This window comes from Physella acuta, unplaced genomic scaffold (assembly GCF_028476545.2).
Source record: "Physella acuta isolate Inbredline_101_S28 unplaced genomic scaffold, ASM2847654v3 ptg000967l, whole genome shotgun sequence".
Taxonomy (NCBI): Eukaryota; Metazoa; Mollusca; class Gastropoda; family Physidae; genus Physella; species Physella acuta.
This window is the reverse complement of record NW_026732484.1, coordinates 207,571-234,025: the sequence shown is the minus strand read 5'-3', so window position 1 is coordinate 234,025 and position 26,455 is coordinate 207,571. Positions and strand designations below refer to the sequence as shown.

Genomic DNA, 26,455 nt, shown 5'->3' with positions numbered 1-26,455 from the left:
AAACTTGCTTATTCTTTCTGTCTTCATCCCTCCTGTCTAGATCGAAAAGCGAGAGCGAAAATTCAGGCACTTGAACCTATCAACTTTCTGAATTTCGGCAATGCAATTAAAGACAATGCAATCTGACATCATATTTGACTTAATTGGATGCCTAATTATTTTTGTATGAATTGATTGAAATTTTCTGAACATTGTGATACTTTTCCGCACTATTATACGCGCGCTATTATGTTTATTTGGTGCGCATTGTATTAACATTTTTAAAGTATTGAAAAAAATTGCATTAAAAACGTTTAAATAACAAGCTTTTATGTAATAATGCACTAAAATGGAGAAAATAAATGATTTTCTTAAAATATATAATAATTCACTACTATTTATCTAACTGTAAAGGAAAGCGTGAATCTCTTCCTAAATATTAGTAAATGTATTCAATGGATAATATATTGGCCCGCGCGTGTTTATTAGTATTCCCTCCGCCCCGCCCCCATCTCCTAATCAGAGATCACAGTTCCCCCCCCCCCCCCCCAAGCCCCTCCCGAAGAAAGTCTACCCCACACCGGACGAAATGGAATTTATATAGAAATTACATACTTTTACAAGTGTCCTTCCCCCACTCCCCGGAAAATTTAGTCCGCCCTCGAAAATATCAAGTTTGAAAGATACCATGTAGTGGGTTTTTAAATTATTTTTTTCTTCGCGGGGGGGGGGGGGGGGGGGGGAAGGGGGGGCACTCGAAAAAATAAATTGGGGGGGGGGGGGGGCAGACACTGGTAAAAGTATATATTTCTATATTAATTCTATTTCGTTCGGGAGGGGGGGGTAGACTTTTTTCGGGGGGGGGGGGGGGATTCCTAGAAGAAACACTGAAAGAAGCACTGACAGAACTCTTATTGGGTAAGCGCATTCGCAATTTATATTATTACAGTTATATTATTGGATGCAACCCTTTTATCGAAAGTTGCAGTTCCTTCCTAGCTTAAAACTTAGGACTTGGTCTTTGACCGTCCCATCAACCACAAGCACAGGCGCAGTTTAAATTAAATGAATTGCTTGTTTCTCGCCATTTAGATCTATGATAGTTTTTAACAAATCCCTTTTGTGGTCACGTGACCTTAAAAACAAAAATGTCGGACAAATCCAGCAAAGAAAAAATGATGGGAAAATCCAAGGTTTGATTCCTCTTAACCTAGACTCTAGTCTTAACCTATCCTAATGATAATTCATCTGACATTTAATAAAAAATAATTGAACAATAATCTTTATTTGAATCCCATGTTCTACGGAAAAGCTTAGGCCTTTAGATCTAGTCTACTCTAGACTAGTGACTAGAATCACTAGAATCTAGATATTAGATCAAACATTTTCCATTTTTTGGCCTAGATTCTAGATCTAGATCTAGAATTCTAGATCTAGATTTCTAAATTCTAGAATCTAGATGATCTAGATCTAGATCTAGAATCTAGGTCTAGACGTAGAAATAAAGTATGTTTGTAGATATTCAGATATTCTCATCAAATTAGGCCGTTCGAATTCACAGCTTCCGGGTTTGTTGTTTTGAAGCCATCTCACGGCTCATGCGCTTACCAAAAATGGCGACCAGTTTCGCTTTCACTAATGGGTAGAGCGATAAAACTAATGATTACGAAGCCATCGTTAATTTAAGAAATCGGAACTATCCGTTTCTATTTAAGTCTGTTATTTAAGAATTGTCGGATCTACTTTTGGCCTAATTTCTATGTTTGTCTCGCAAGCGGCGCCTTAGTGAAAGTAGCTCTATATAATTCTTATCTTTCGAATCAAATAACTATAAAATACCGCAGGTATTTTTAACCAGACTATTGCTATTTTTTACTTGAAAGCATTAATTTTACACACGTTACAATAAACTGGTAATAATTTATTGTAGGCATGAGATATGCTCTGTAAGAATAATAATGCCATTTTATTATAATCTTTTTTGGTGAACACGAAGCGCGGGAAAATGTGTGACGCGCAAGAATCCAATCATTCGGCTAGATTTATGACTGTTTTTTATGTCACACCTAAAAATAGAATGTTTACGCTTTCTTCATTGATGATCGTTTTCATTATTTTTTTAAACTGAAAGTATGAATTATTAGTTAGATTTCAGGTTTTGTAACTTGGTATACTTACCCTTTATCAAAATTTAAAGGCATAGCATGCTGATTGTGAACAAATATAGTCATAAAACACAAATATAAAGTTACAAACAATGCAATGTCGGGATGTGCCACACCCCCTCAAGAAAACACGTGTTTATTAAGCTGTTTATCTCACTTTACAACAGTAATTAAAATTAATTTTCAAATTTTTATCACTTATTGGGTAAGATTAAGCACATATTTACTAAAAATGAAAAAAAAACAAAAGCAAATTCTGTTTTAATGAAGGTCACGGGTCAAGTTTTTTTTTCCTTCTGTCATGTTCAGTGGAGGGTGCCACAGGCTGACCTGACTTTGGAATTTTTTTCAGTAATAATGACTTTGCACAGAAAGTTAAAATATGCTAAATTGGCTTAGTTTACTAGTGTGCAAGCTATTATTGATACATTTTTAATAAAAAAATCATTCTGTAATTCTCATCAAAAAGCCTAATCAAATCTTAACTTAAATTTAGTTATTTTTCTATTTAAACAACACTAATGAAAACTACTAAAACTAGAGATATATCTCTACTCTAACCAACCATACACTACATTTGATAGTTCTAGCTCATCAGGGGCTAAAATACATGCTACCTTAATTAATGGTGCTATTTAGTTCGGGGGGGGGGGGGAGTGAAGACACAGACAATCTCGTGAACTTGTGTTCATTTTATGGCCTATGCTTATTGCTTTAGGCCTGCTGAACTCACAGTGACCCCGCCGACTGTGGTGTGGGATTTTCACTCACGGGATAGTAAACATAAGCAAGCAATCATGCCAGTGAGTGACATTGTATTTTTGTTTGGAAATTTTATAAAAAAAAGAATCACATGTCATGTTTTCAATATGAAAAAAATAAAATGTAAAAGACACTAGTATTGGTCGTGCTAACCCTGGGTTTGAACTCGGAGCTTCAGAGCTATGAACTACACACTACAGTCTACAGCTCAACCACACCGGATGTGTTGGAGAAAGGAAAATGTAAGCATTTTCAGTCACAAGATTCAAGATGGCAAATCCAACCTGTGATATGCATAGTCACTTCGTTATGGGCCACGCGCTGCGAGATGCGGCACTTTGTATTTTTTTTAGTTTAGGCCAAATGAAGAAACGAAAAGGTTTTAAGGAAATTCATATTCACGTTTTATTTAGTTTTGATTAATCAGTGTATTTAGCAAGGTTTAATTAGGACAATTTATAAAAGATTGAGATATGATTGTAAAATCATAGTAAAATGAACCTAACCCTCCTCCCTTATTTGGCTATGGGACCATCACGATATTCACAAATAAGATTAGTATCTATTTGATTTTTCTTTTAAAAACTGTCATCGCATTAAAATTTATCACATCTAGGCAATAAATGCATCCCAATCAGCGACACTGGCCGCACGCATGGCAGACAGCTCGCTTGCTTGTTTACGTAATTTTATCAACAAGAGAAGCTAACTAATATAAACAGTGTATCGGGCCTATTAAATAAAAACATGCCTAGAGAATGTTTTTTAAAAAAATGTCAGCGCATTGAAACTGATCAGTCGTGAGCGAGAAACATGCATTCCAAACATCATCACAGACCACGTTAGTGCTGTTTTGGCAACGAGAGTAGCATCGCACGCCACAATGCGAGCACAGCACACTCATGTCCTAGTCCATGTGTACTTCGTTTACTAAGTGCTAATTAGTAACATAAGCCTAGCCCCAAGGTTTATAACATTAAAATTATTAGGCCTATTAAATTTTATTAATAAAAACATTAGTTAGCCTAATATAACTATTTGAATGAAGAACAGTGAAAATAATTTTATAATTAGCCTGATGAAAATTCATCAATTAGAATTAGGCCTAACAAAATTCTATTAGGCTATATCATATTTGAAAGCACGATAAATAGGCCTAATTAAGTAAGTAAATGTAGTAATAAGCCCACTAATACTAAGTCGGACAAGTCTCACTAATTCTAGAGATCAACACAGTAAAAAACAAAGTGTAAATTGTTGTTGTTTGGGTGATTTCAGAGTCTAATCCCATAGCAGTGTGAAAGATCGATAATTAGGCTTAATTAGCCTAATTACGCTAAAAACATTGTCCGAAAACAAATGGCAATTTAAAAAACACAACCAGGCCTAAATTACTATACATCTTCGGTACTGAAAGTCATGACGTCACATGTAAAAAATATGTTGTTTGAGTGACCCAATTGGAAGAACAATTTCACTATCTGGGAGTAGCTTAATTTCATTTTTTTTCACAGATAAGTAAATCTAATATTGATACACCCTTGTGTCAATTTTGACAACAGTTTCTCAAATATTAAAAGTTTTTAAATCTTCCAAACTTGACCAACTTTTACATTTGACCTTCACTACCGGAAAGCGATTTAACATTTTAGCTGGCATGCACAGCACTGTAATCCACTATTGTCTAAAAGTACGCAGGGAAATCACACTTTTTCGCGTGGTAATAATTTATAAACTTAACATTGAGATAGTCTCTTAAATTAAGCCAAAAAAATCGTCCAGTCGTATGCCGGGTTAGGTAGCCATATTGTTGTACGGTAGGACTAGGGGTTGGGGTTAGGGACAGGATTAGCATTGACATTAGTCAGCCATATGTGTATTTAGTTAACTACCAGTAACCTAAAGAAGATTCCATTATTGGACACCGATAAATTCTCCCAAAGCTGCAAATCCAGAGATATTGAAATTATTCTGTTGAGTTTAAGGCTACATTTCTATTTATTTTCATCAACCCTAAGTTATAACCTGATGTTTCACTTTTGTAAGGAAAACATTGATTGGCTGTACAGGAACTCAGTGATCTGATATTTATTTGTTTACAAAACGTGCAGATAAAGTTTTTAAATAACAATGCAAATTTAAACCACATTACCTACTTCTGCCATTTTTTGTTTACAATAAAATTTATGCTAGCCTATCGAATAGCAAGATGCCATTGTTTATGTCATCATTACACGTGAAAACCAAATTGTTTTTGCTTTTATTTTAAATTTTTATTTAGTTATCGAAAATATAAAAAATATCAAATCTTTAGTAAAGTCCGAAAAAAACAGACAGGATTTTATAACCATATTAATTTTAACTACACCGTGTATGATTTTAAAAACATTTAATGTGCCTTTCAATTAGCTTTGAGACTTTTCTTGCTCCGGTCCACTCTTGGGGAAAGGGAATACCCTTGCACAGTGAAGTGAAACTATTGCCTTCCATCAAATTAGTCAATATCTTTGTTCAACTGTGACTGGCTGCACATACATGTTTGTTCACAAAAACTGTGCTACACCACCCCTGACCTGGCTTTTCTTTCATTTACAATGTTGGTTCTTAAGTTGAAACTACAATTTTAATTGAGACCTTGCAACAAGCTGTCCTGAACCGCCACCTTAGTCCTGTGAAGTTTGTAAAAAATAAGGGATGCCTCAAAAATTCAAAATTTAACAGATGGCCTCTTAAACATCATTTTAAAGTGGATTATAATATCCTGAGTTGTTTTCTTCTTCTGCCCTGTAGTCAAGGTAGACAATTGGGGTGCCACTAGTGTCCCGATATTCATTCTTCATTCTATTTCTGCCATCCTCAGTGTTTCACCAAGTGTCTAATCCTTCATTGCCTGATGTTTTCTTCCTATTTGTCTGCTTATTTTCCATTTGCCTGGTTTACACTAAGCCTGACAACCCTGTGAAATGTCCATACCAATTTAGTTTGTTTTTAACTATTTAAATAAATGCCAACAGGTCAACATGCTGACGAATCGACATCTGTATAAAGTAACTTACTGCATTATTTATGATGGTGTCTTTTATGTTATTCTCTGCAACTTTCTACAGCAACGTATTCCCATGGCTTTCCTTTCTCATTTGTCTGATTTTTGTGTGTATGGTTTTAATCTTACCATGTTGCTCTCAGTCTGTTTTTCAATGCTATCAAAACATTTACACAAATATTGATAACTACAGTACCAGTTCTCCCCTGAATATGCTAGGACCCTGTGTAGAATGCAACTTTTCTTTAATTTTGTTATTAAACAATATCATCCCTAATTTTGTAAATGCTACTGTCATCTGGTATTTTGTTACTGTAAACATTGCCAGCTATTATATCTGTTTCTGACCTAAATAAACAGTGATACAAAATAGATTTTTTTCTTTCAGGGGCTGAGTGAAAGTAAACTAAGGGCCTTTGACATTGGTAACATGTCTTTAGGAGCAAAGTCTTTGTCTAAAAGAGAGATGGAAGAGATTAAGAGAAGGGTAAGTGTGTAGTTACACTTTCTAGATAATGGTTAATTAATTAGAAACTCAACCTATACACTGTTGTTTTTCAAATTCAGGGTGACATTAACAATAGACTTCTATAATGAAAAGATGCTACTAATACTTTTCTAAATGTTAAGCTGGGCAGGATGATTTTGTCCAACAACTTCCATGCACATCTACGCATTTTTGTTGTGGCAATAAGAAGACTATGTACACAAATAATCTGTACATATAAAAAGCAATGTTTGTTTGTCTGTCTTTATGCATTACTACACCTTTCATCTGATTGCCTTGAAACTTGGGGAGTTGATGAGAATACTCCGGGGGAGCTTTCTGTGAAGAAAAAATTTCAGATTCGCAGGGGCGCTCCCCCCCCCCCCAGCAGGGTGCGATTTTAATGTCTGATGTGGTTCTACACCGCCATGATGCCATGACACTTTGTGGAATTGATAAGAATAGGATACTACCGAGAAGTTTTCTGTGGAAAAAAATCAATAATTCTCTAGGCATATTGCTACCACCACCACCCCAGCAGTCTGGTGAGCTTTGGTTCACGACGAATGTTAACAATTAGTGACGGCTTTTAGGGGCAGATAATTTAGATTATAAACTATTTGAAACTAAGGGGAGGTAATAACAAGTTCTGCTTGATCTTTTCATTGTTGTCTGTAAGCTGTTGTCACTGACGGCTGCTTTCAAGGAGGATGGTGAGGGTGAGGATAATCATCCTTCACAAGCTACTGATAGTGTTTTAAAGGAAAACATTTTCAATCACATCATTAGCAGTGTGGAATTCACAAATTATGAATTACTGAAAGTAACTAAATAGTGGCATATGCTACATCGCGGGTCGGCTTGTACTTTTTATTGGTGTGGCCCAGCAGGGTGCGATTTTTGTCATGGCTATGTGCCAATAGTTTGAGAGTGGCTATTGTAGCTATTGGTATCCGTTAATCAGGCGTCCTGCATAGACACAGCTGCCGGCGCCCTGGTGATTGCATGTCCAGTAGTGCTTTGTGCTCCCCTGTGAGCTCTGGCGCCCACGTTCATTTTAAACCCACGCCCCACAGGGTGCTATTTGGCTCCCTGGAATTTCCCTTGAGTGCTATACTTTCATTTTAAAGAGTGCGGTAGAATATGGATAAAATGTGATATTATAGTCATTCACTAATTTGAATCAGAGGCTGGCACCCCGGTAAGGTGTGATTTGGTGCCCTATGCTATCCTTCGAGCACTATGGCGCCTAAGTTAGTTTTAAGGAGCACCCTATAATATTGACACGGTGGCACACGACATTTGTTGATTAAACCCGAGCAAGGGGCTGTACGCAGTGCCCTTGCAGTGTTATTGGGGGCTCTGCAGCCATGCCTACCGTCCTGCCAAAGGCAGAATTAGTTCTGCTGTTTTACAAAAAAAGTGTCCTGTTCCGCCATCTTGTTTTTTTAAAGTTTGTTCTGCTTTTTAAAAAAAACAGTAAACTAATCAATTGAATTGAAAATAAACCGGGAGTGATCTCCCCTAAACTTTCTTGACTATTCTTATATGAAACCAGGGGATGGCAACTCAGGATATATATACAGTGATTATACATGATTTTTAATCCATTTTAAATACTTAAACTTTTTAAAGTAGAATAAAATCTTGTAGAAAAAAGAATTTGACCATTAAGTGAACGCCAAATAAAATGTGCATAATAGTGCGGAATAATATTAGCACTTTATAAATTCACATGCATTGTTTTTGAGAAATGGAAATAGCGAAAATTACTACTTCTGGTTAATGGAAATTACTCAAAATTTGACAGAAGGCAGAGAATTAGATCTTTTACTTACATGTGAAATTTCATCAACCTAGCTGTAACAGTACTCAAGTTATCGTGTTTACACAACACAGACACACACACACACACACAGACATATGGACAAGATTGCAAAACTATGCTTTTCAGACTCAGGGAGCTGTAAAATGTCGTTGCAAATCTCGATTATTATTTTTTTTGCACGATTACAAGACTTTCTCTATACTTCATATACATGAAAAAGGAAAAAGAGCTGGAAATAGTGGTTATCTCCCTTTGGCTTCAGTTTCCTTGTTTACTTACAATATCTAAAGTATAATCTAATACTAGATCTACTAATAGATAATGTGGACAAGCTAGCTTCTGATTGTTCTTTTTGATATTTGCAATTGAATTTTAGATTTACTATAAATAAAATTATGCCTTTAGTAACATTTAGGGAGAAAAATACAATAAAATCATAACTAACATGCTTATTTCTTGATCTAGACATTAAATCTATCTTTTAACTTAATATAATAATAACTAACTATAAAGTAACTACAACTAGGACTTTTACTAGGTAGGTCTTAACTCCTCAACTCATAACTTTAAGCCTTCAGCAAGCATTTGTTGTTCATATGGCCTAGAACAGGGGTCTCCAAACTACGGCCTGTGGGCCGATTCCGGCCCGCGAAGTCCTCTCATCCCGCCCACGGAGATCTTTTTGTCCAAGGAAAAATCGTTTGTAGGAGGTGGCTGAGGAACTTTGCTCAGAAAAATCAAAGACATGCCTAGAAGAAACTGGCCCCCGAACTGAAATTTGATAGTTAATGCGGCCCTCGGACAGAAAAGTTTGGAGACCCCTGGCCTAGAACATAGCAAGGCAGAAATCATCAAATCAAGAATGTTTTGTTAAAGCTATGGTTTTTATTGCGGGGGGGGGGGGGGGGGGGGGGGGTAATCGGGTATCAGGTTACTGTTTAACTTCTTTTTTTTAAATGTAAGCTGACATTAAGCAGTATTTAGATGTAGCCTAGAGACTAGTCAAATATAACTAAAGGTTTACTAAACACTATACCTATGCTTGTATGTATGCTACTGTGTATAATGTCATTAGACTTAGGCCTATTTTTAATAATTTATTTATTTTCGACTTAGGAAAGTATAATCAGCGCATAAGTTCAGCAGGCCTATTTTTAATAATTTATTTATTTTCGACTTAGTAAATTAGCATCAGCACGTGTTTTCCTCTTTTTGGCTTCAAATTCCTCTTTTTAGGTATGACTGTTCCTACTTATGTTTGCTAGGAGTAGGCATGTCTGCCCCTGCTACGTCCCTGACACCTGGGCAGTCGACGAAGTGTTTTCTAACTCACTATTACTGAGAGTGATTAATGTACACTCAAGGGTTTCATACACCACGCTCTGGGGTGTGCTGGGCGGTAGTGTAAGCAAACCCCTGCTTCGATAAATATGGTCCAAGAAATGTAGCGCAGGCATTGTTTAACTCAGTTTTAGAAAACAAGGTCACGCGTCTACGAATGTAGGATTGGTAAATCATTGAAGAAACCATTTTAAAACATTTTTTCAGACTTTCTCGCAGGGATGGGCACGCTAGTAATTTATAATTGTTTGTTACAAACTTATTGTTACAGAAAGATGAAGAAGCTACAGCTGTGGTTTATGAAGAATTTGTTGCTTCCTTTGAAGATGCAGGCAAACTTAATAAGTCATGGGTCAAGGGAGGTATTGTTAATTCTGATAAAAGTAAGTATTTTGATACCTGTAAATTAACATTTATAATAACCTTTATAAAAAGCTTTTTAAAAAATAATTCATACACATCTTTTTCTCTTATAACAAGCTTTTATTCATTCTATTTTCTCATTTTATTATGTATGAATTATAGAAATATTTAAGTTAAAATTAAATAGTGCCAAAATTTTCTTTATAAGCTTATCATTAAGTCAAATAAACCTGATTGTAGCTTGAAATCATGGTCTGTTACAGTGTCAATCTTTGACTTCTTGCAGCTAGCTTATATAATGGCACCAGTCAAGAAATTCAAAGGGGAGATTAATAATTTAATGGATTATAAAAACTTTATTGCATTTTTAATTAATATTTTTACAGATGGGACTATTTTGATATTAATATTTTCTTTAACTAAACAATATATGTGAAAAAAGGCACTTGGTGATGTAATTTAAATTTTCACAAATAACTTTATAAGGTCATGCTGATGTTTATATTATAAGTATAAGGAAAAGTTACCCATAGAGAGAGTGAATTAAAAAACAAAATTAAAGGTGGCCCTGTAAAAAAATAGCTATTGAACATTTCTCTTATAGTATGTTAGACAATAACATTTCAGGTTAATATATGTTAATAGAAAAGCAACTGTAAAGGAAATACTCTAATTGCAAAAAAAAGCAACCATTCTCATAAGATTAAATTACTTATCTTTTGTTTCAGCTTTAGTTGTAACTTTTCTAAAAAAGATACCAAGATACGAAATGTCCATTTGAACAATATTATAATGATTGGGCCCCTCTCAGCCAACTGGGCCAATGCCATTACTTGCATAGCTATTCAGTATTGCTATAACTTAAAACTTTACATCTCTAATATACTCTTATATAAAGCACTACTCAAATATTTTTTACCCTTCAGTATTGCCACCTTTGTTGTAGTATTTGTAGGTAATGGTATTTAGGATTGTTGTTTGTAGACCTTTGTCGATGTACAATATATATTTTTTTCTTGTGAAAATCTTGTTTATATTATTAAAATACAATGTAAAACTTGTACTATACTCTGCTGTGATTGATAACTTTAGAGTCTGATGATAAAGGAGGAGGAAGTCGTGTGTATAAACCTACATCCAAGTTAGCTCAGTTGGCATCAACATTTTCTTCTGTCAAGGAAATGAAAAAAGAAGAGGAAAGAAAAGAGGAGAAAGCAAAATCGGTACGTAGCTGGTTCCTCGACAGTGAGGAGCAGATGAGGGATGAAAAACCACCCAAACCGGTACGTAACTGGTTCCTCAACAAAGAGGAAGAGAGACAAGATGAAAAACCTAGACTGGTACGTACTTGTAAAGGTGGTAGAAATGAAACAATAGTGTAAATTTGAGTTAATATCAGTGATTTTTAAAAAATAGTAGCTTTTGTATGTTTTTTTAAATTTTCTTTTTTTTATGTGATTTTTAAAAGGCTATTGCTTCTTTTTTACTTTTTCAGGGTTTTGGTAAAAAAAAGAAAGAAGAAAAGAAAAAAAGTAATTTGGAACTATTTAAAGAAGAACTAAAATCGTAAGAATACTTTGCTCATTGGTCTTATTATTTTGAGAAGTTTATAGCCATTCCATACTCATTTTAGAGTGACAGGATAACAATAGAAATGTAATTAAGGTATATGGTTTTTCAAACTATTAAAAGGATGATTGTGTTCTGATAATTTGAGTTTTTTAATGTAATCACAATTTGTCATTATTTACAAATACTCCATGAGTGACAAGCTATTTCTGGGAGCAGGACATAACCCCTGGACATTTAGAGATAGATGCTATACTGATAGATTGAGGATAAGTAAATAGTAAGGTTAGGATTAGGGTTATGGTTTGGGTTGGGGAAGGCTTTTGTTTAGGGTTGGAGTTGAAGTTAGTTTTGAGGTTTAGGCTAATGCTTAGGAATTAACCATCGTTTAGGGTTAGATATAGGTATTGGGTGAGTGTTCGTTATAGCTTTAGAGTTGGGTTTAGGGGGTTAGCAAAAGGTTTAGCATTAAGGTCAGGGTTCACGGGAGGGGAGTGGGTGGGGTAATTACTCAGCGGGAGGGTTTAGTGTCCTAAACCTCTATTTCTAGTTATATGCTGATAAATTAGGTGACAATAGACTTTTTAAACATGATATCTTGTAAATGTTGGGAGTGGGGAGATTAAAATTTTCCAACAGAAAACCATTTTTCTTTGGGTTAGGCTACGGTTTAAATAAATAAATAAACATTTTATCTTAATTCATAAAAAAGTTTTGAGAAAATATATATATATTTATAAACATTGACGGCTGGAGCAATGTTTCTACTTTATACTATATATATATATATATATATATATATATATATATATATATATATATATATATATATATATATATATATATATATATATATATATGGCATAAAGTAGAAACATTGCTCCAGCCGTCAATGTTTAAAGTAAAAATAAAACCTCACCTAAGACGGATGAAACTAGTTTGAATAAGATAAAGGAAATCTCACTAAAAAGACAACTTTACACCTTCATGATCAGGTGTCAAACTATTTAATGCTAAAGTGAAATATGGCAGCATTAATTTAGCATTAAAGAAAGGGCAACAGCAAGACAACCGTGCTTCAAAAAGAAAAAAAAATATAAATAAAAATTCAAGAAGTATAAGACATTTTATCCTTGAGATATTTTGTCTAAGATATTTTGTCATGTATCCATTGGTACTAATAATTGTCATCTGTTTTTCTAGTATTCAAGAACAGAGAGAAGAACGGCATGCTATTAAAAGAGCTCGTGGAGATATGGTTATCTTAGAGGATCCTGATATTATTGCTGCTAGTTTAAGATCTGCTAGTTCCTTTGACTTCGATGCAGGAGGAAGTTTCCCAAGAGGTGGAAAAGATCTTGGTTATGTATATGGTACTTGTGCCAGCATATCCAATATTTCAAAATTTTATATGTATACATATATATATATATATATATATATATATATATATATATATATATATATATAATATATATATATATATATATATATATATATATATATATATATATATATATATATATATATATATATATATATATATATATATATATATATATATATATATATATATATATATATATACATAATTTTTAAAATTATTAAGATAGGTGGTATGGTTCCTTTTAGAATAAAAACCTTTCAATATTTAAATAAAAAATATGGGAAGAAAATATAAAAATTTAGAGGTCGCTACCAAAGGATGTTGAGATTTTGTTTATTCACATTAAAATATTTTTTTTAATAATTTTAAACCAGTTGACTAAACATATTTTTTCATTCAGCATAGCTACAGACATAGCTATTTAAAGCGTTTGTAAAACATTAAGAGAGAATTAAACATAAAAATTAGTCGTTGTCTTATATCGCTCTGTTTAAGGGTAACAGAGAGCTAACAATCTTTTTGAAAAAACTGATAATATAAATGATTTTTGTTATGTTCCGTTAGAGCAGGGGTCTCCAAACTTTTCAGTCCGAGGGCCGCATTGACTATCAAATTTCAGTTCGGGGGCAAGTTTCTTCCAGGCATGTCTTTGATTTTTCTGCGCAAAGTTCCTCAGCCATCACCAACTAACGTCTTTTCCTTGGACAAAAAGATCTCCGCGGGCCGGATGAGAGGACATCGCGGGCCGCATCCGGCCCGCGGGCCGTAGTTTGGAGACCCCTGCGTTAGAGCAATAGGTTAACGACTCTCAAATATATCAGTAACAATTATGTAAATAACCACTGACTTTGTAACTAATTTCTTTTACACTGCTCAGCATTATTAATAGTATAAAAAACTCTATACTAGTGTGTGATATGTCCAAAGTATTTTATCTTTCAAATATCATCTACTTTTTCCCTTCAGCTTAATACTTGCTTAATACTTGCCTCCTGTATAGATAAACCATTTAATGCAGAAAGTGCTTTTCATATATCCATGCAGACAGGCTGATTACATTTTCACTTTCCATAATAATTTATTTTGCATTAATGATGTTGATTGGTGTCATACCTGCTGCTTCAGAAATGAGCATATTCCATTAGGCAATTATAATATACAATCAGCTCCCAATTAAGAGGATTAAATGAAAATAAACTACTTTTTTACTCATTGAAAATCATTTGCTGTTCTCCAGTTTGAACATGCCACTATAAACATTGAAAACCACAACATGACAGTGAATAGCTAATTTATAAAAGTTTGTAGTCAGCCATGGTAATCTGTTTCCACCAGGCTTTTTCTTTCTTATACAAAACATTTTATACTGAAGCTTTATAGCCTCCAGCCCTGTACCAAACTTACGCCTTTAGTCAGCTTTCTATAGTTAGACCATGCATCACTTAACTAAAGACAGACATCAATTATTTTTCACTGAATTAAACGTGGAACATCTAAACACGTTTGGTAATTACTTGGTGGTTCATTGGTTTCACACAGTAAATAAATAATTCTATAATCTCAATTACCGTAAAAAAAATTTTTAAGTCACTTTATATTTTTATCAGATATGCAGAATCTGGTTCTGGTAGCGACCCTTAAATATAATCAGATCTGTAAAAATTAAATATTTTAACTGGAACACATTTCTCTTTCTCAATATATTATTTAGATAATATATTATGTAATGTTAATAATAGCTGATTGTTTCAATTGAATTGATAAATGAAAATTTTATTGATTTCTTAGTAAAATTTTTGTTTTTGAGATAACTGATTCAGTGAGTTAAAAAATCTGTTTTGTTTTTATTCAGGTATGGGAGAGCCAGGTGATGAAAATACAACCAATATTTATGTGGGCAACATCAATCCTAAAGTAAGGCTTCGCAGTGAATCTTCATTGTCTTTGTATTGTTAACAGTGTTGCAGTGCATTTCTTCAATGTTAACAGTTTTCAGCAAGTAAAGACAATGCAGTGGCTGTAGTTATCTTGGCAAGATGAAATTGTTCTCTAATTAATGGATTACTTGATGAATGTTCCTCTTGAACTGACGTCTCTCAAGAAAATTTCAAAATGATGTTTCACAGATATGTGTGGATTATCGACTACAAGACTTATTGAAGAAAAATATCAACCTTAAAGAAAATTAAAAACATTTTTAAAAATACATGGACACCATTATTCAGTGACATTTATTGGAGACTTGTTTTAACCTTTTTCTATTATCTTAAAAATTAACATTTCAATTTTTTGTTGTTGCTCTGGTTGAATAGACTTAGTAGTAAAACTTGCATTTCTGTCTTATATTAGTCAAAGAGCACTTTTGTCTTTAATCAGTTTATTGTTGAAATGTAAAGCTTTTAAGATATGTTACAGTACAGAAACCTTTGTTTTATCTGTTTATGAATTGGTCTGTGTAACCATGTCTGCTGGTGAATTTAATCATAGATGACAGAAAAAGAGCTTTGTGAGATTTTTGGCAAGTATGGTCCTCTTGCTAGTGTAAAGATAATGTGGCCTAGGACAGAAGAGGAAAGATCTAGAGGAAGGAATTGTGGTTTTGTTGCATTCATGAACAGAAAGGATGGGGAGAGGGCAATGAATGCTCTGAAGGGTATGATTAATTTGGTTTAATCTGGTAGATTGTTTAAATGGATATCAAACTGCACCACATTTTTAAAAAGCTGCATCTTTGAATTGTAATGAAATAGGTGTAAATAGTTCAAAAAATTGAATGATTTTTTGGTGTATGGATGTTTTTGATGATACTTAGACCACCATGAATTGTTGCAAAAAACTAAAAAATTGCATATATTCTTTTTCATTTATTATTTCAAATTTTATGCATTTAGTATTTTTAAAATTTTATTTCATTATTGTTATTACATGCTTGATCAAGTTTATTTATAATTTTGGAATTTTTTTAGGTAAAGAAATCAGTGGATTTGAAATGAAACTTGGATGGGGCAAAGCTGTTCCTATTCCACCACACCCCATATATATTCCACCAGCCCTTGCAGAGCTTACTCAGCCTCCTCCCCCCTCTGGTCTACCATTCAATGCCCAGATCAAGAGAAGAAAAGATCGAGAATACACAAACGGCCAACTTCATGTTCTGCCAGATAACCCTGATGAACTTGAGAAGGTAATGTTTAAACAATTATAAGTGGTAAAAATTTTAAATATTGTGTATTGTTAAAATCATGTTAAATAATTATGATTTTTTAATTTAAAGTCCTAACTTATTCATGTGTTATATTGTATTATAATAGTGAGTTATTTTTTTAAAGCTTATTGTATTGTTGGGAGGTGGGCCAAATGTAATTTCCTTTTTACTTTATTTAAAATATTTCACAACTCCTGTAGTTTACCAATAACTTTGTAATAATATTGCCCAGCCTTTTAAAGATCTTAAAAACCCTAATCGTTCTGTTTGTCTTTTTCAAACGCATTTCTGCAGACCTTAGCGAATGCAGTTGTGAAAGTGGTAATCCCCACAGAAAGGTATATGTCTTTTTCTATCTGTCCAGTACTTCAACATCCATTCAATATTTGTTTAGCTCCAGCTAAAGCATAATGTTTTCACTGGCATTAATACATAGCTTTTTGTTATAGGTATTGGGTTTTTGTGAAAGTATATGAAACTGTCTCATCTTTTGGGAACTAAAACATAACAAAATTATTACTCATATTTTTAATATCCTTTGTCTAATAATTATCACAAGAATATGCATGGTCCTTTAGTAATAATCTAGACTTAATAATAGAAAATTTACAAAAAGCTATGTTTAAGCCAGAAATAAAACATGAAAAGGCTTTTGGAATTTCCCCTCTTTGTGACCATATATTGTATAATTCACAATTGGACTTGGAGCACGGTACAGAAATGAAACCAGGGGATATTACAGACTGATGCCAAGCACGCTGAATATCAATACATTTTGGAAAATATGTTTAATTTATATTTGTTTAAATAATGAGAGTGAGATGTAGAGAGTGTTAAATAAAAACATTTGTACCTGTGATGTTTTGTTCAAATAATTTACTATTTATAGTTTTTTTTTAATGATGCTCATCATTTGTCAATCACAATGTATCACATACTGTTCATTTGTTTAACTATTATTGTAGTGTTAGGAATACAGAATTTTAGAAACATTTTTCCCCATTGAACTGGCATTCAAGGTGTTTCATCTATCTGAGGGATTACTTTCTTCTCTTCTTTGGCCAGTTTCACTTCAGAAACTGTTTCAAATGATTTTCAAAAAATTATGATATGTTTGTGCTGGTTTAAAATTTTTTAAAGGAACTTGGTCTTAACAAGGCGAACATTGTAGTTGTTCAGTTAACTTTTACATGAGCGAGCATTAATATAAATTTGAATTTCAAAGATAATATTTTTCTCTCAGCAAGAAAAGTATTTACTTTTGTTATTCTTGTTAATAATTTATCATTTTAGTATAACAGTTATATTCTTGTTACTCAAAATCTGTTACCTTACACAATTGGATTTCACAATTTGTTATTTATAGATGGTACACAGGGTCTTCTTCTTTTAATAGTCAAAAGTAGTTCTAAAATCTAACAGTGGATGATCAGTAAAATTAAGAATTTTAGGGGCAACTAGGCACACATTTTTTGTTTACAGACAACTTTTGGCACTTATTCATCGTATGGTCGAGTTTGTTGTTCGAGAAGGGCCAATGTTTGAAGCCATGATAATGAACAGAGAACTCAACAATCCTTTCTTTAGGTAATTAACAAATAAGTTTCATTTATTGGATTATGGCTTTAAGCTGTTGTCCTTTGTAAATAAAATAGCTAATTATAAATATAAGAACTTGCTAAATGTAAAATCATGCTATTCTTTAAAATTGTTTTATTTTAGATTTTTATTTGATAACAAAAGCCCAGCACATACCTACTATAGGTGGAAACTGTATTCTATTCTTCATGTAAGTTATGTTTTAGATTGCCTTACAATAAAAACAAGTTTTTATCAGTATCACATTTTTTTTCCATTAGATTATATTTGTGTGATCACATTATCTTAACTTCACAGGGAGACTCAACAACAAAATGGCAAACTGAAGAATTTCGTATGTTTAAAGGTGGCTCCATATGGAGACCCCCACCTATAAACCCCTTTACTCAAGGAATGCCGGAAGACCTAGTAAACAGAGAAGCCAATTCTGAATTTGAACTGATTCTGCGTAAAGGAAAATTAACAAACAGGTGACTTTCTAAAACATGGTATCTTTACTTCAATATTTCATTTGTTTCAATCTGTGGAGAAAATTAACGTATAAATGATTAATGACAAAAACCTCTTGTGTTGCAGCCAAAGAGATCGTTTAGAAGATGTATTGAGAGAATTAACTCCTGAAAGATTAAAAATAGCTGAAGCAATGGTGTGGTGTTTGGATCATGCAGAAGCAGCAGAGGAAATAGTTGAATGTATTGCTGAATCCCTTAGTATTTTACAAACTCCTCTACCCAAAAAGGTTCTACATTCTTTTCACTATTATTCACATTAGCCGTAGCTGTTTTCAGTCGGTTTAAAAGTAATAAAATGGTAAAATAAACAAGTTTCATTGGTATGCATTTTTATAATAAGACATCAAACATAGTTTTGCTTCATAGTTGTGTTCATGTAAAATGACTATACTTTACAGATTGCTAGGTTGTTTTTAGTGTCAGACATACTGTTCAACAGTAGTGCAAAAGTTCCGAATGCATCATTTTTTAGAAAATTGTAAGTAGGCTCATTTCATTTTTTTGATGATACCTTTTGTTAATTGTGTATTAGATATTTGCTTAAGTCTGGGAAGTCCCTTCATAATGAGTACTTGATGTGATGTGGCCACAGAAATCAAAAATTTGCCTTAGGGTCTCAGTAGGGCTCATAACTACCTGACATGATCTAGTTTATTCTAAGCATAAAATCGTTATTTATTTTTAAAATTAGGTTTATTTTATTACAGTTATCATAACATTTTAAGAAGACAAACACTTTTTCAAAAAACTTATTTAATTCAAATGTTTACCAATGATTCAAATTTTTTTGAATTTTTTTTTTGCAGTTTTCAAAGTAAACTGAAAGAAATTTTTAAGGACATCAATGAATCCTATGAGAAAATTGAAGGTAGATTAAAAGCTGAACAGTTCAAAGTACGTTCATCAAAATATTTCCTACTTAATCTCATTTCTTTTTAAAGGCTTTAATTATGTTCAATCATTGTGTTTATGGCTCCACATACCTTAAAATATTAATTTAACCCATTTTCCGATTGACTTAAAATTTGGCACATCTTGCATAACAATGACTAAAAAGGAGGAAAATAATTTCCTCATAAAAAAGTATTTTTTAAGGAAAATCACAAAATCACCAAAAAAAAAAACTTTAAAAAAAATGTAAAAATATAGTTTTCCTACAAACCAAATTTTTATTGCCTACAACATACTAATTTTAATTTTTTTTGTCCATATTTGTTTAAAACATTATTTCTCTTTCTGCATGGTCTTCATGTTGTTTTTAGTTCTCTTCCTGCCATTCTGATTTACTTCAAGTTTGTTCCTTTAGATTTAAAAAAAAGTGAATATTTACAATTTAAAAAAGTTTTTAATAAAACTAATTGAAAAAAGAGCAGGAAAAAAGCAATTATTTCCCTATTGACATTTTCAATATTTATCTGGAAAATGTCAGCTGCAGAGATTGCAGGAGCTTTAAAAATGAAAACAGTATTTTATAGACATTCAGAGGAATGAATGAATACCAAAATGAATGTTCTCTTAAGGATTCGTAATCGTAAATTGGAGAAACTGGACAGTAGATTGTTTTTATATATTAAAATGAGGAAAGTATATTTCCAATGCACCAACAAAAAATTACAAATATAATGACACGCTTAAGTTTTTTGTTCAAGGGGTCTAATATTAGCTAGTAGCCTACATAGCAAGTCAGGAAATGTGAGCTTACAAAGCTAATAAAAGAATCATAAAAAAATTGTCTGTGTAACCTATCAGAAAAAAATGGTAAATAACACCTTTAACTTTAAAGAAATGCACTTTGTGAACTTTTTAAAATTCCATTAGTATGTTAGAATTCATTTTCTCTAATCTCTCCAGTTAAACATTTGCTCTTTCTTAGTGAAAATGAAATGAAATGAGCTGTTTTTTAAAATTCACTGTGTTGTGAATCAAAAAGCTTCTTTGATTGTTTGTCAATTTCAAATATTCTTGTAGTTACTAGAGTTTTGAAGAAATTTGTGTTAAGAATTATGCAATTTTCAAACTCAGAAATATTTTTTCAGCAAAAAGTAATGAACTGTTTTCGAGCTTGGGAAGATTGGGCTGTGTATCCCAATGATTTCCTTATAACATTACAAAATATTTTCTTGGGATTAGTTATTCCAACAAAGGTAGGAATTTGTTTAATAGGTTAGTGATGTTGTTGGTAATTGTAGTAGCCTTAAATTACATAAATTCAATTTTACATTGTTTGTGAAATTCAATGTATGAAATTTTGTTTTTTAAACTGCTTATTAGGAGGAATCACCTGAAAGAAGGCCTGAAAAATCATTAGATTTGGATGGTGAAATCATGGAAGATGTTGATGGCATTCCTCTGTCATCCTCCCTTAAAAATGGACCTGATTTGGAAGGAGATGAAATGAAAGAAGATGTAGATGGATTGCCATGTATGCAAATTATTATTACACGATCTTTATACTTAAGGCATTTAAATTCATGACTTGTTGGCTTTGCTTCAAACATATGTTAAGATTAAATTAACTAATTCATTTCTTTTGAAGTGGCTGAGGCCGATATTGATGGTGATCCACTTTCAAGTAAAATGTCAACCCCACCTTCAACTGCACAGTCACAACCAGCATTTATTCGTTCCAAATGGGAGGAGGTTGATGAAACAGAATTACAAGCACAAGGTTTGATAATTCTTATTTTTAGCAATAGTTCATTTTGATCACATTCATGCTAGTCATCACTCTTCATTAACTACATTGTATTTTAAGCAATGACCACATCAAAATGGGAGACACTAGAGCCTGAAGAAGACAGTAACACTCATGAAATAGGAGAAGATATTGACGGGATGTAAGTTAAATAGAAAAATATTATATTAGCTACATATTGTCTTAATTTAACAGAATTTATTTTAATTGACTTCAAGTTTTCATTCTTTGCCCTGAATCAAGTGTTATGTTTAAAACTTTTTACATTACATTTTTCAATTTTTCAATTATTAAATTGTTTGGCAAAAAAACAACTTTCTCTGAAAATAAAATGGAAAGTTTGGTTAATAATCAAGAGAGATTATTTTATGTACGAAAAAGAAATATGCTGAAATATGCAGAGTTCTTTTTATATTACCGTTATTCCATTTTGCTGGACATGTTTGCTTACCCACTTGCCATGGTGGCACCGATGGTGAGGCCTTTGATGTTCCTAGCTTGTGAACACCTAAACACTGGTGTTCAGGGTCTTAGGTGCTTTTACCATAGGGGGTTTGACCATAGCGGAGCTTTGACCATACAGGGTGTGACCATAGGGGCTTTGTCCACAGCGGGGTTTTGACCACAGAGTTAGGTTAACCATAATATATAGATTTTAATTTAGAAATTAAAAAGTTATTTGATTTAAATTTATGATACCATTCATACGATTTTATCCATGTTTTCTGAGAGTCCTGTCTTAATTGAAATTAACATGTACTAAAAAAGTCAATAACGATATTTTATTCTCCACATAAAGGCTGGTGCTTGGCCTCATAGATTTATTTTAAATATAAATGGAGCACAAACACTGAGACATAAAAAGTTTCACAAATAAATAATGTAGATGTACCTGAAAATACATAGCATACATTAAGGGTAAAAAAAGCATGCCAACAGCATAGTCAAAGAAGTAATACTTGTATGGTTAACTAAATGACAGATGTGCTATAGCACGCAAATGTGTCAGTACATCTGTTTGATTATATGTCTGAACAGCACGTTGTAATTTTTCGTGCACCATTCTGTATAGCTTCTCAGCTGGGTAGCTTGCTCCTGTGACACCTTGCAAGAAAATTGTCTTTTGCCATATGCAGTCCATCTGTAGACCTTTAAGGAAACGCCATATTGTTGGGTGACTTCATTGGAGGAGAGACTGAAGACTAATGCCATCCATCACAAATATTATTTGTTTGTGCTACACTATCGCCAATATTGTGTATTTGATTCCAATTTTTAAAATTGATCTGTACCATATAGGGACAAAGCGCTTGTTATCAAACGCCCCATTGTACAAACCACCTGTGATCAAAGACCCTCTGCTGAGAAAACACCTGTGGTCAAACCCCCTATGGTCAAAGCCCCTATGGTCAAAGCCCCTCTGTGGTCATACCACATATGGTCAAAGCACCTGTGGTCAAAGTTCCGCGTACTGTGTTCAGGCTGTCATGGTTATATTAGAGATGTTAGTTCCATATCTAATATTGCTTTTTCCAGTTAGTTCACCAGGATAGAATAAAATAACCTTCATCATCTTAGGTTGATTTGTTTAGGCATTTATGATGCAACAACAGGGGTTATTAAGATTGATGCAGTGTGTGGTGTTAACAAAATAATACAATTGGACAACTGAAATAAGGTTATCACAGTTTATCAGGGCCCAATTGCTTTTAAATTTATGATGATTAATTATAAAATTGCCTTGAAATATTTTTTGGTCCTATTAATATTTGATCGGGATAATTTTGTGTTGTGGGTATTTTCAGGCCACTGGATGACACAAGACCATCCAACCCTCAGTCAGATGATAGTGACAGTGACTCTGAATCTTTGAACCTCTCAAGGTTTTCAACAAGAGAAGATAATTCATTTAATCTCAAACTTAGTCAAGTATCAGAAGAAAGAAGACAAAAATTAAGAGAGATTGAGGTATTTTAAAAGATGAATCTACAAGTCATCCAAGCTATTTTAAAATTTTAAAATCATTTTGTTAGCAGCTGTTTTAGGTGCTTTAATGATTAAGCAATAATTTTATTATCTGTGTTTTCATAATGAAATCTGTATTAACATTATTTAACAAGGTTAAGGTAATGAAGTACCAGGATGAACTCGAAGCTGGTAAACGCTCAAGGAAATCAGGTATGACTTTACAAGATCAAGTTGAACATTACAGAAGAAAGATGCACAGCAAGGTAAATTTCAAGCAATATTAGATATTTATCCATAAGTTACTTGCTTTAGCACACCTGAAATAAAAGCAACACCATAAAATTGTAACATAATGAAAATTACCTCCATTTGAGAAGTAAAGAATTACAACCATAGACCTTCAACTAAACAAGTTAACACATCAGCACATTTATATTTTATATCCTACGAGCCGAACCCGCGGCGTATCATACGGTGCTACTATTTATTTGTTACTTTTCAGTAATTCATAATTTGTGAATTCAACAGTACCAATGCTGCCATTTGCTTTAAAACACTATCAGCAGCTCGTTAAGGACGATGCCCCCCCCCCCCTCCTTTCCCCTTTCAAACTATATTATCTGCCCCTAATAGCCGTCACTAAACCCGGCTCTACGATTGTAAACATTTAGCGTGAACCACAGCTCACCAGACCATGTAGAGGTGGGGTTGGTAGGGAGCACGCTTACAGCTTGGTGTTTTCTATTATCTCCGAGAAGATAATTATATATATAGATATCATGATTCATTGAAAGATTTCTTTAATAAGCAAATTCACATACATAAAAAGTAAGCTTGAAGTTCATTAACTTTTTTGTTTATAACATCAAACATTTGCAGCTTCTTGATGTGCTAGACTCCCCTTCAGCAGATAAAGATAGCAGAAAGAGATATCGCTCCAGATCTTCGTCCCCAGTACGTAGAGGAAGATCATCCGAAAGATCTGACACCCCAAAGAGAAAAAAAAAGGATAAAGAAAGGAGGTAAATTAAAGTGATTTGTCCATGTGTTACTGAGATTTTTTGTGCTACTGGTCTTTACTCAAAAGTAGTCTTATATTTCACTGGGCTTTCCTCATTGCTTTTCTTTTGGGCCTCTGAACTTGCCTCACAATTGGTCTTACTGGGTTTTCCTCCTCCCAGTTTATTCTATGTGCCACTTAACCTTTCTAAGTTAATTTTGTGTCTTACTGGGTTTTCTCTCATTATGTTGTATATGTGACAGGGCTCTCATCCTCCGTTTGTTTTATATGCCACTGGACTTTCCTCACAGTTTGTGTCTTATATGCCACTCGGCTTTCCTCACAGTTTGTGTCTTAAATACCACTGGACTTTCCTCACAGTTTGTGTCTTATATGCCACTGGGCTTTCCTCACAGTTTGTCTTATATGCCACTGGGCTTTCCTCACAGTTTGTGTCTTATATGCCAATGGGCTTTCCTCTCAGTTTGTCTTATATGCAACTTGGCTTTCCTCACAGTTTGTGTCTTAAATACCACTGGACTTTCCTTACAGTTTGTGTCTTATATGCCACTGGGCTTTCCTCACAGTTTGTGTCTTAAATACCACTGGACTTTCCTTACAGTTTGTGTCTTAAATGCCACTGGGCTTTCCTCACAGTTTGTGTCTTAAATACCACTGGACTTTCCTCACAGTTTGTCTTATATGCCACTGGGCTTTCCTCACAGTTTGTCTTATATGCCACTGGGCTTTCCTCACAGTTTGTGTCTTATATGCCAATGGGCTTTCCTCTCAGTTTGTCTTATATGCAACTTGGCTTTCCTCACAGTTTGTGTCTTAAATACCACTGGACTTTCCTTACAGTTTGTGTCTTAAATGCCACTGGGCTTTCCTCACAGTTTGTGTCTTATATGCCACTGGGCTTTCCTCACAGTTTGTGTCTTAAATACCACTGGACTTTCCTCACAGTTTGTGTCTTAGATGCCACTGGACTTTCCTCAAAGTTTGTCTTATATTCTACTGGGTTTTCCTCACAGTTTGTGTCTTATATTCTACTGGACTTTCCTCACAGCTTGTCTAATATGCCACTGGGTTTTCCTCACAGTTTGTCTTATGTTCTGCTGGGTTTTCCTCACAGTTTGTGTCTTATATTCTACTGGTTTTTCCTTACAGTTTGTGTCTTATATGCCAATGGGCTTTCCTCTCAGTTTGTCTTATATGCCACAGGGCATTTCTCTTCACGGTTTGTTTTATGTGGCACTAGGTTTTCGTCTATTTTGTTTTGCACCAGGTTTTTCTCAGTTTTTTCTTAGTGTTAAGTACCTTTGACTATCAGAACTGAGTAAGCTATTTATTCAGTTTTGCGCTAAATTATTTATTTAGGTAGAACTAAAACTTGTACACCCAAATGTATATATAAACAATGTTTTTCCCCTTTAAGTCCCAAAAGATCCAGACGATCAAGATCACGTTCAAGGTCACCCAGAAGGAGTCCAGGTAGAGAGAGAAAAAAGCACAAGTCCAGAAAACATAGAGAGTAGCTTCTTGTTATCTGTATGCTTTTTGGTTGAGTGTTGAGTTTATATTTTAATATTACATTCTTAGGCATGAGAAAGTTAATGTACATAAAATAATGTTGGTCATGCATCATTATCATCATTGATTTTAGTTTGTAACAGTTGCTGGCAAGATGTTTATCATTTGTTTAAATGTCTGATTAATATACCTGGGTTATTTTTGTTTTAAAGAAAGTTTAATAATGGTTTAATTAATGAAGTTTTTTAAAGAATGCTGTCACAACTCTCCATTATATTACATTTTCTTTGTAGCATTTCTACAGTATTTTGTGTCCTTATTGACCGAAATAAGGAGAATTGTTTTTGGGTGAAATGATTACTTTGCCCAGTATTATTTATCAACTGATTGGTCCACAAGAAAAGTTAATGGCAAAAATGTGATGACATATTTTGTAAATAGTTGTTTGTGCGAGTGTAGTGGAAATGATCTTCAGCTGTCACAAATGCAATTATCACCAGTGAGATACATGATGGTGGTTGATTTACATGGAAATTAACACCAATAGTAAGTTTCTGTTTGAATGGACTATGAGGTGTACAAATATCTCTTTGTTATAGGTTTTATTAATCATTTCTAGGTCATATTTTTAGCTGTATTTTTCTGTGTGAATATATGCAGACTGAAAGTTGCTGTTTGATTAATTATTTTATATACCATTTAAATATAATGAATACAATTTTAATGAAAGTACTTAAAATAGTTCTCTCTTGTGTTGTTCTTGAAAAGATCCTAGTCAAGTTTTTTTACCACCTTGCTTGATTAAGGTAACTGTAACTTGATAATTTTAGTATTTGAATAAAATTGAATGATTTATGGAAATAAAATCAAACTATTCTCACTAAAGTATACATCTGTAACCTAAACCTCAAAAATAATCAGATCATACTTTTAACCAAACTTTACAAACTTGCAATAAAATCTATGAAGTAGATGAATAGACTTTAATTAAGAATGCTACCTTGATGTTGTAACTGTTT

The 26,455-nt window shown here is 33.3% G+C and overlaps 1 protein-coding gene across 3 annotated transcripts; it reads left to right on the top strand.

The window, feature by feature from the left end:
- Positions 1-1,061: 1,061 nt before the first annotated feature.
- On the top strand, positions 1,062-26,175 carry LOC131953967 (U2 snRNP-associated SURP motif-containing protein). Of its 3 annotated transcripts, none has more exons than XM_059317420.1 (24): positions 1,062-1,172; positions 6,338-6,436; positions 9,877-9,988; positions 11,061-11,191; positions 11,464-11,534; positions 12,741-12,910; positions 14,777-14,838; positions 15,412-15,577; positions 15,891-16,108; positions 16,424-16,467; positions 17,612-17,716; positions 17,852-17,918; positions 18,026-18,198; positions 18,305-18,467; positions 18,639-18,718; positions 19,047-19,134; positions 20,277-20,384; positions 20,512-20,662; positions 20,777-20,908; positions 20,996-21,077; positions 22,741-22,903; positions 23,056-23,166; positions 23,783-23,925; positions 25,342-26,175. In XM_059317420.1, the coding sequence occupies exons 1-24, from the start codon at positions 1,128-1,130 to the stop codon at positions 25,439-25,441; spliced, it is 2,784 nt and encodes a 927-aa protein (XP_059173403.1). In that variant the 5' UTR covers positions 1,062-1,127; the 3' UTR covers positions 25,442-26,175. The 3 variants fall into 3 exon arrangements, with proteins under 3 accessions (XP_059173403.1, XP_059173401.1, XP_059173400.1); XM_059317418.1 differs by having other exon boundaries at positions 11,061-11,308; positions 12,741-12,883; XM_059317417.1 differs by having other exon boundaries at positions 11,061-11,308.
- Positions 26,176-26,455: the final 280 nt, after the last annotated feature.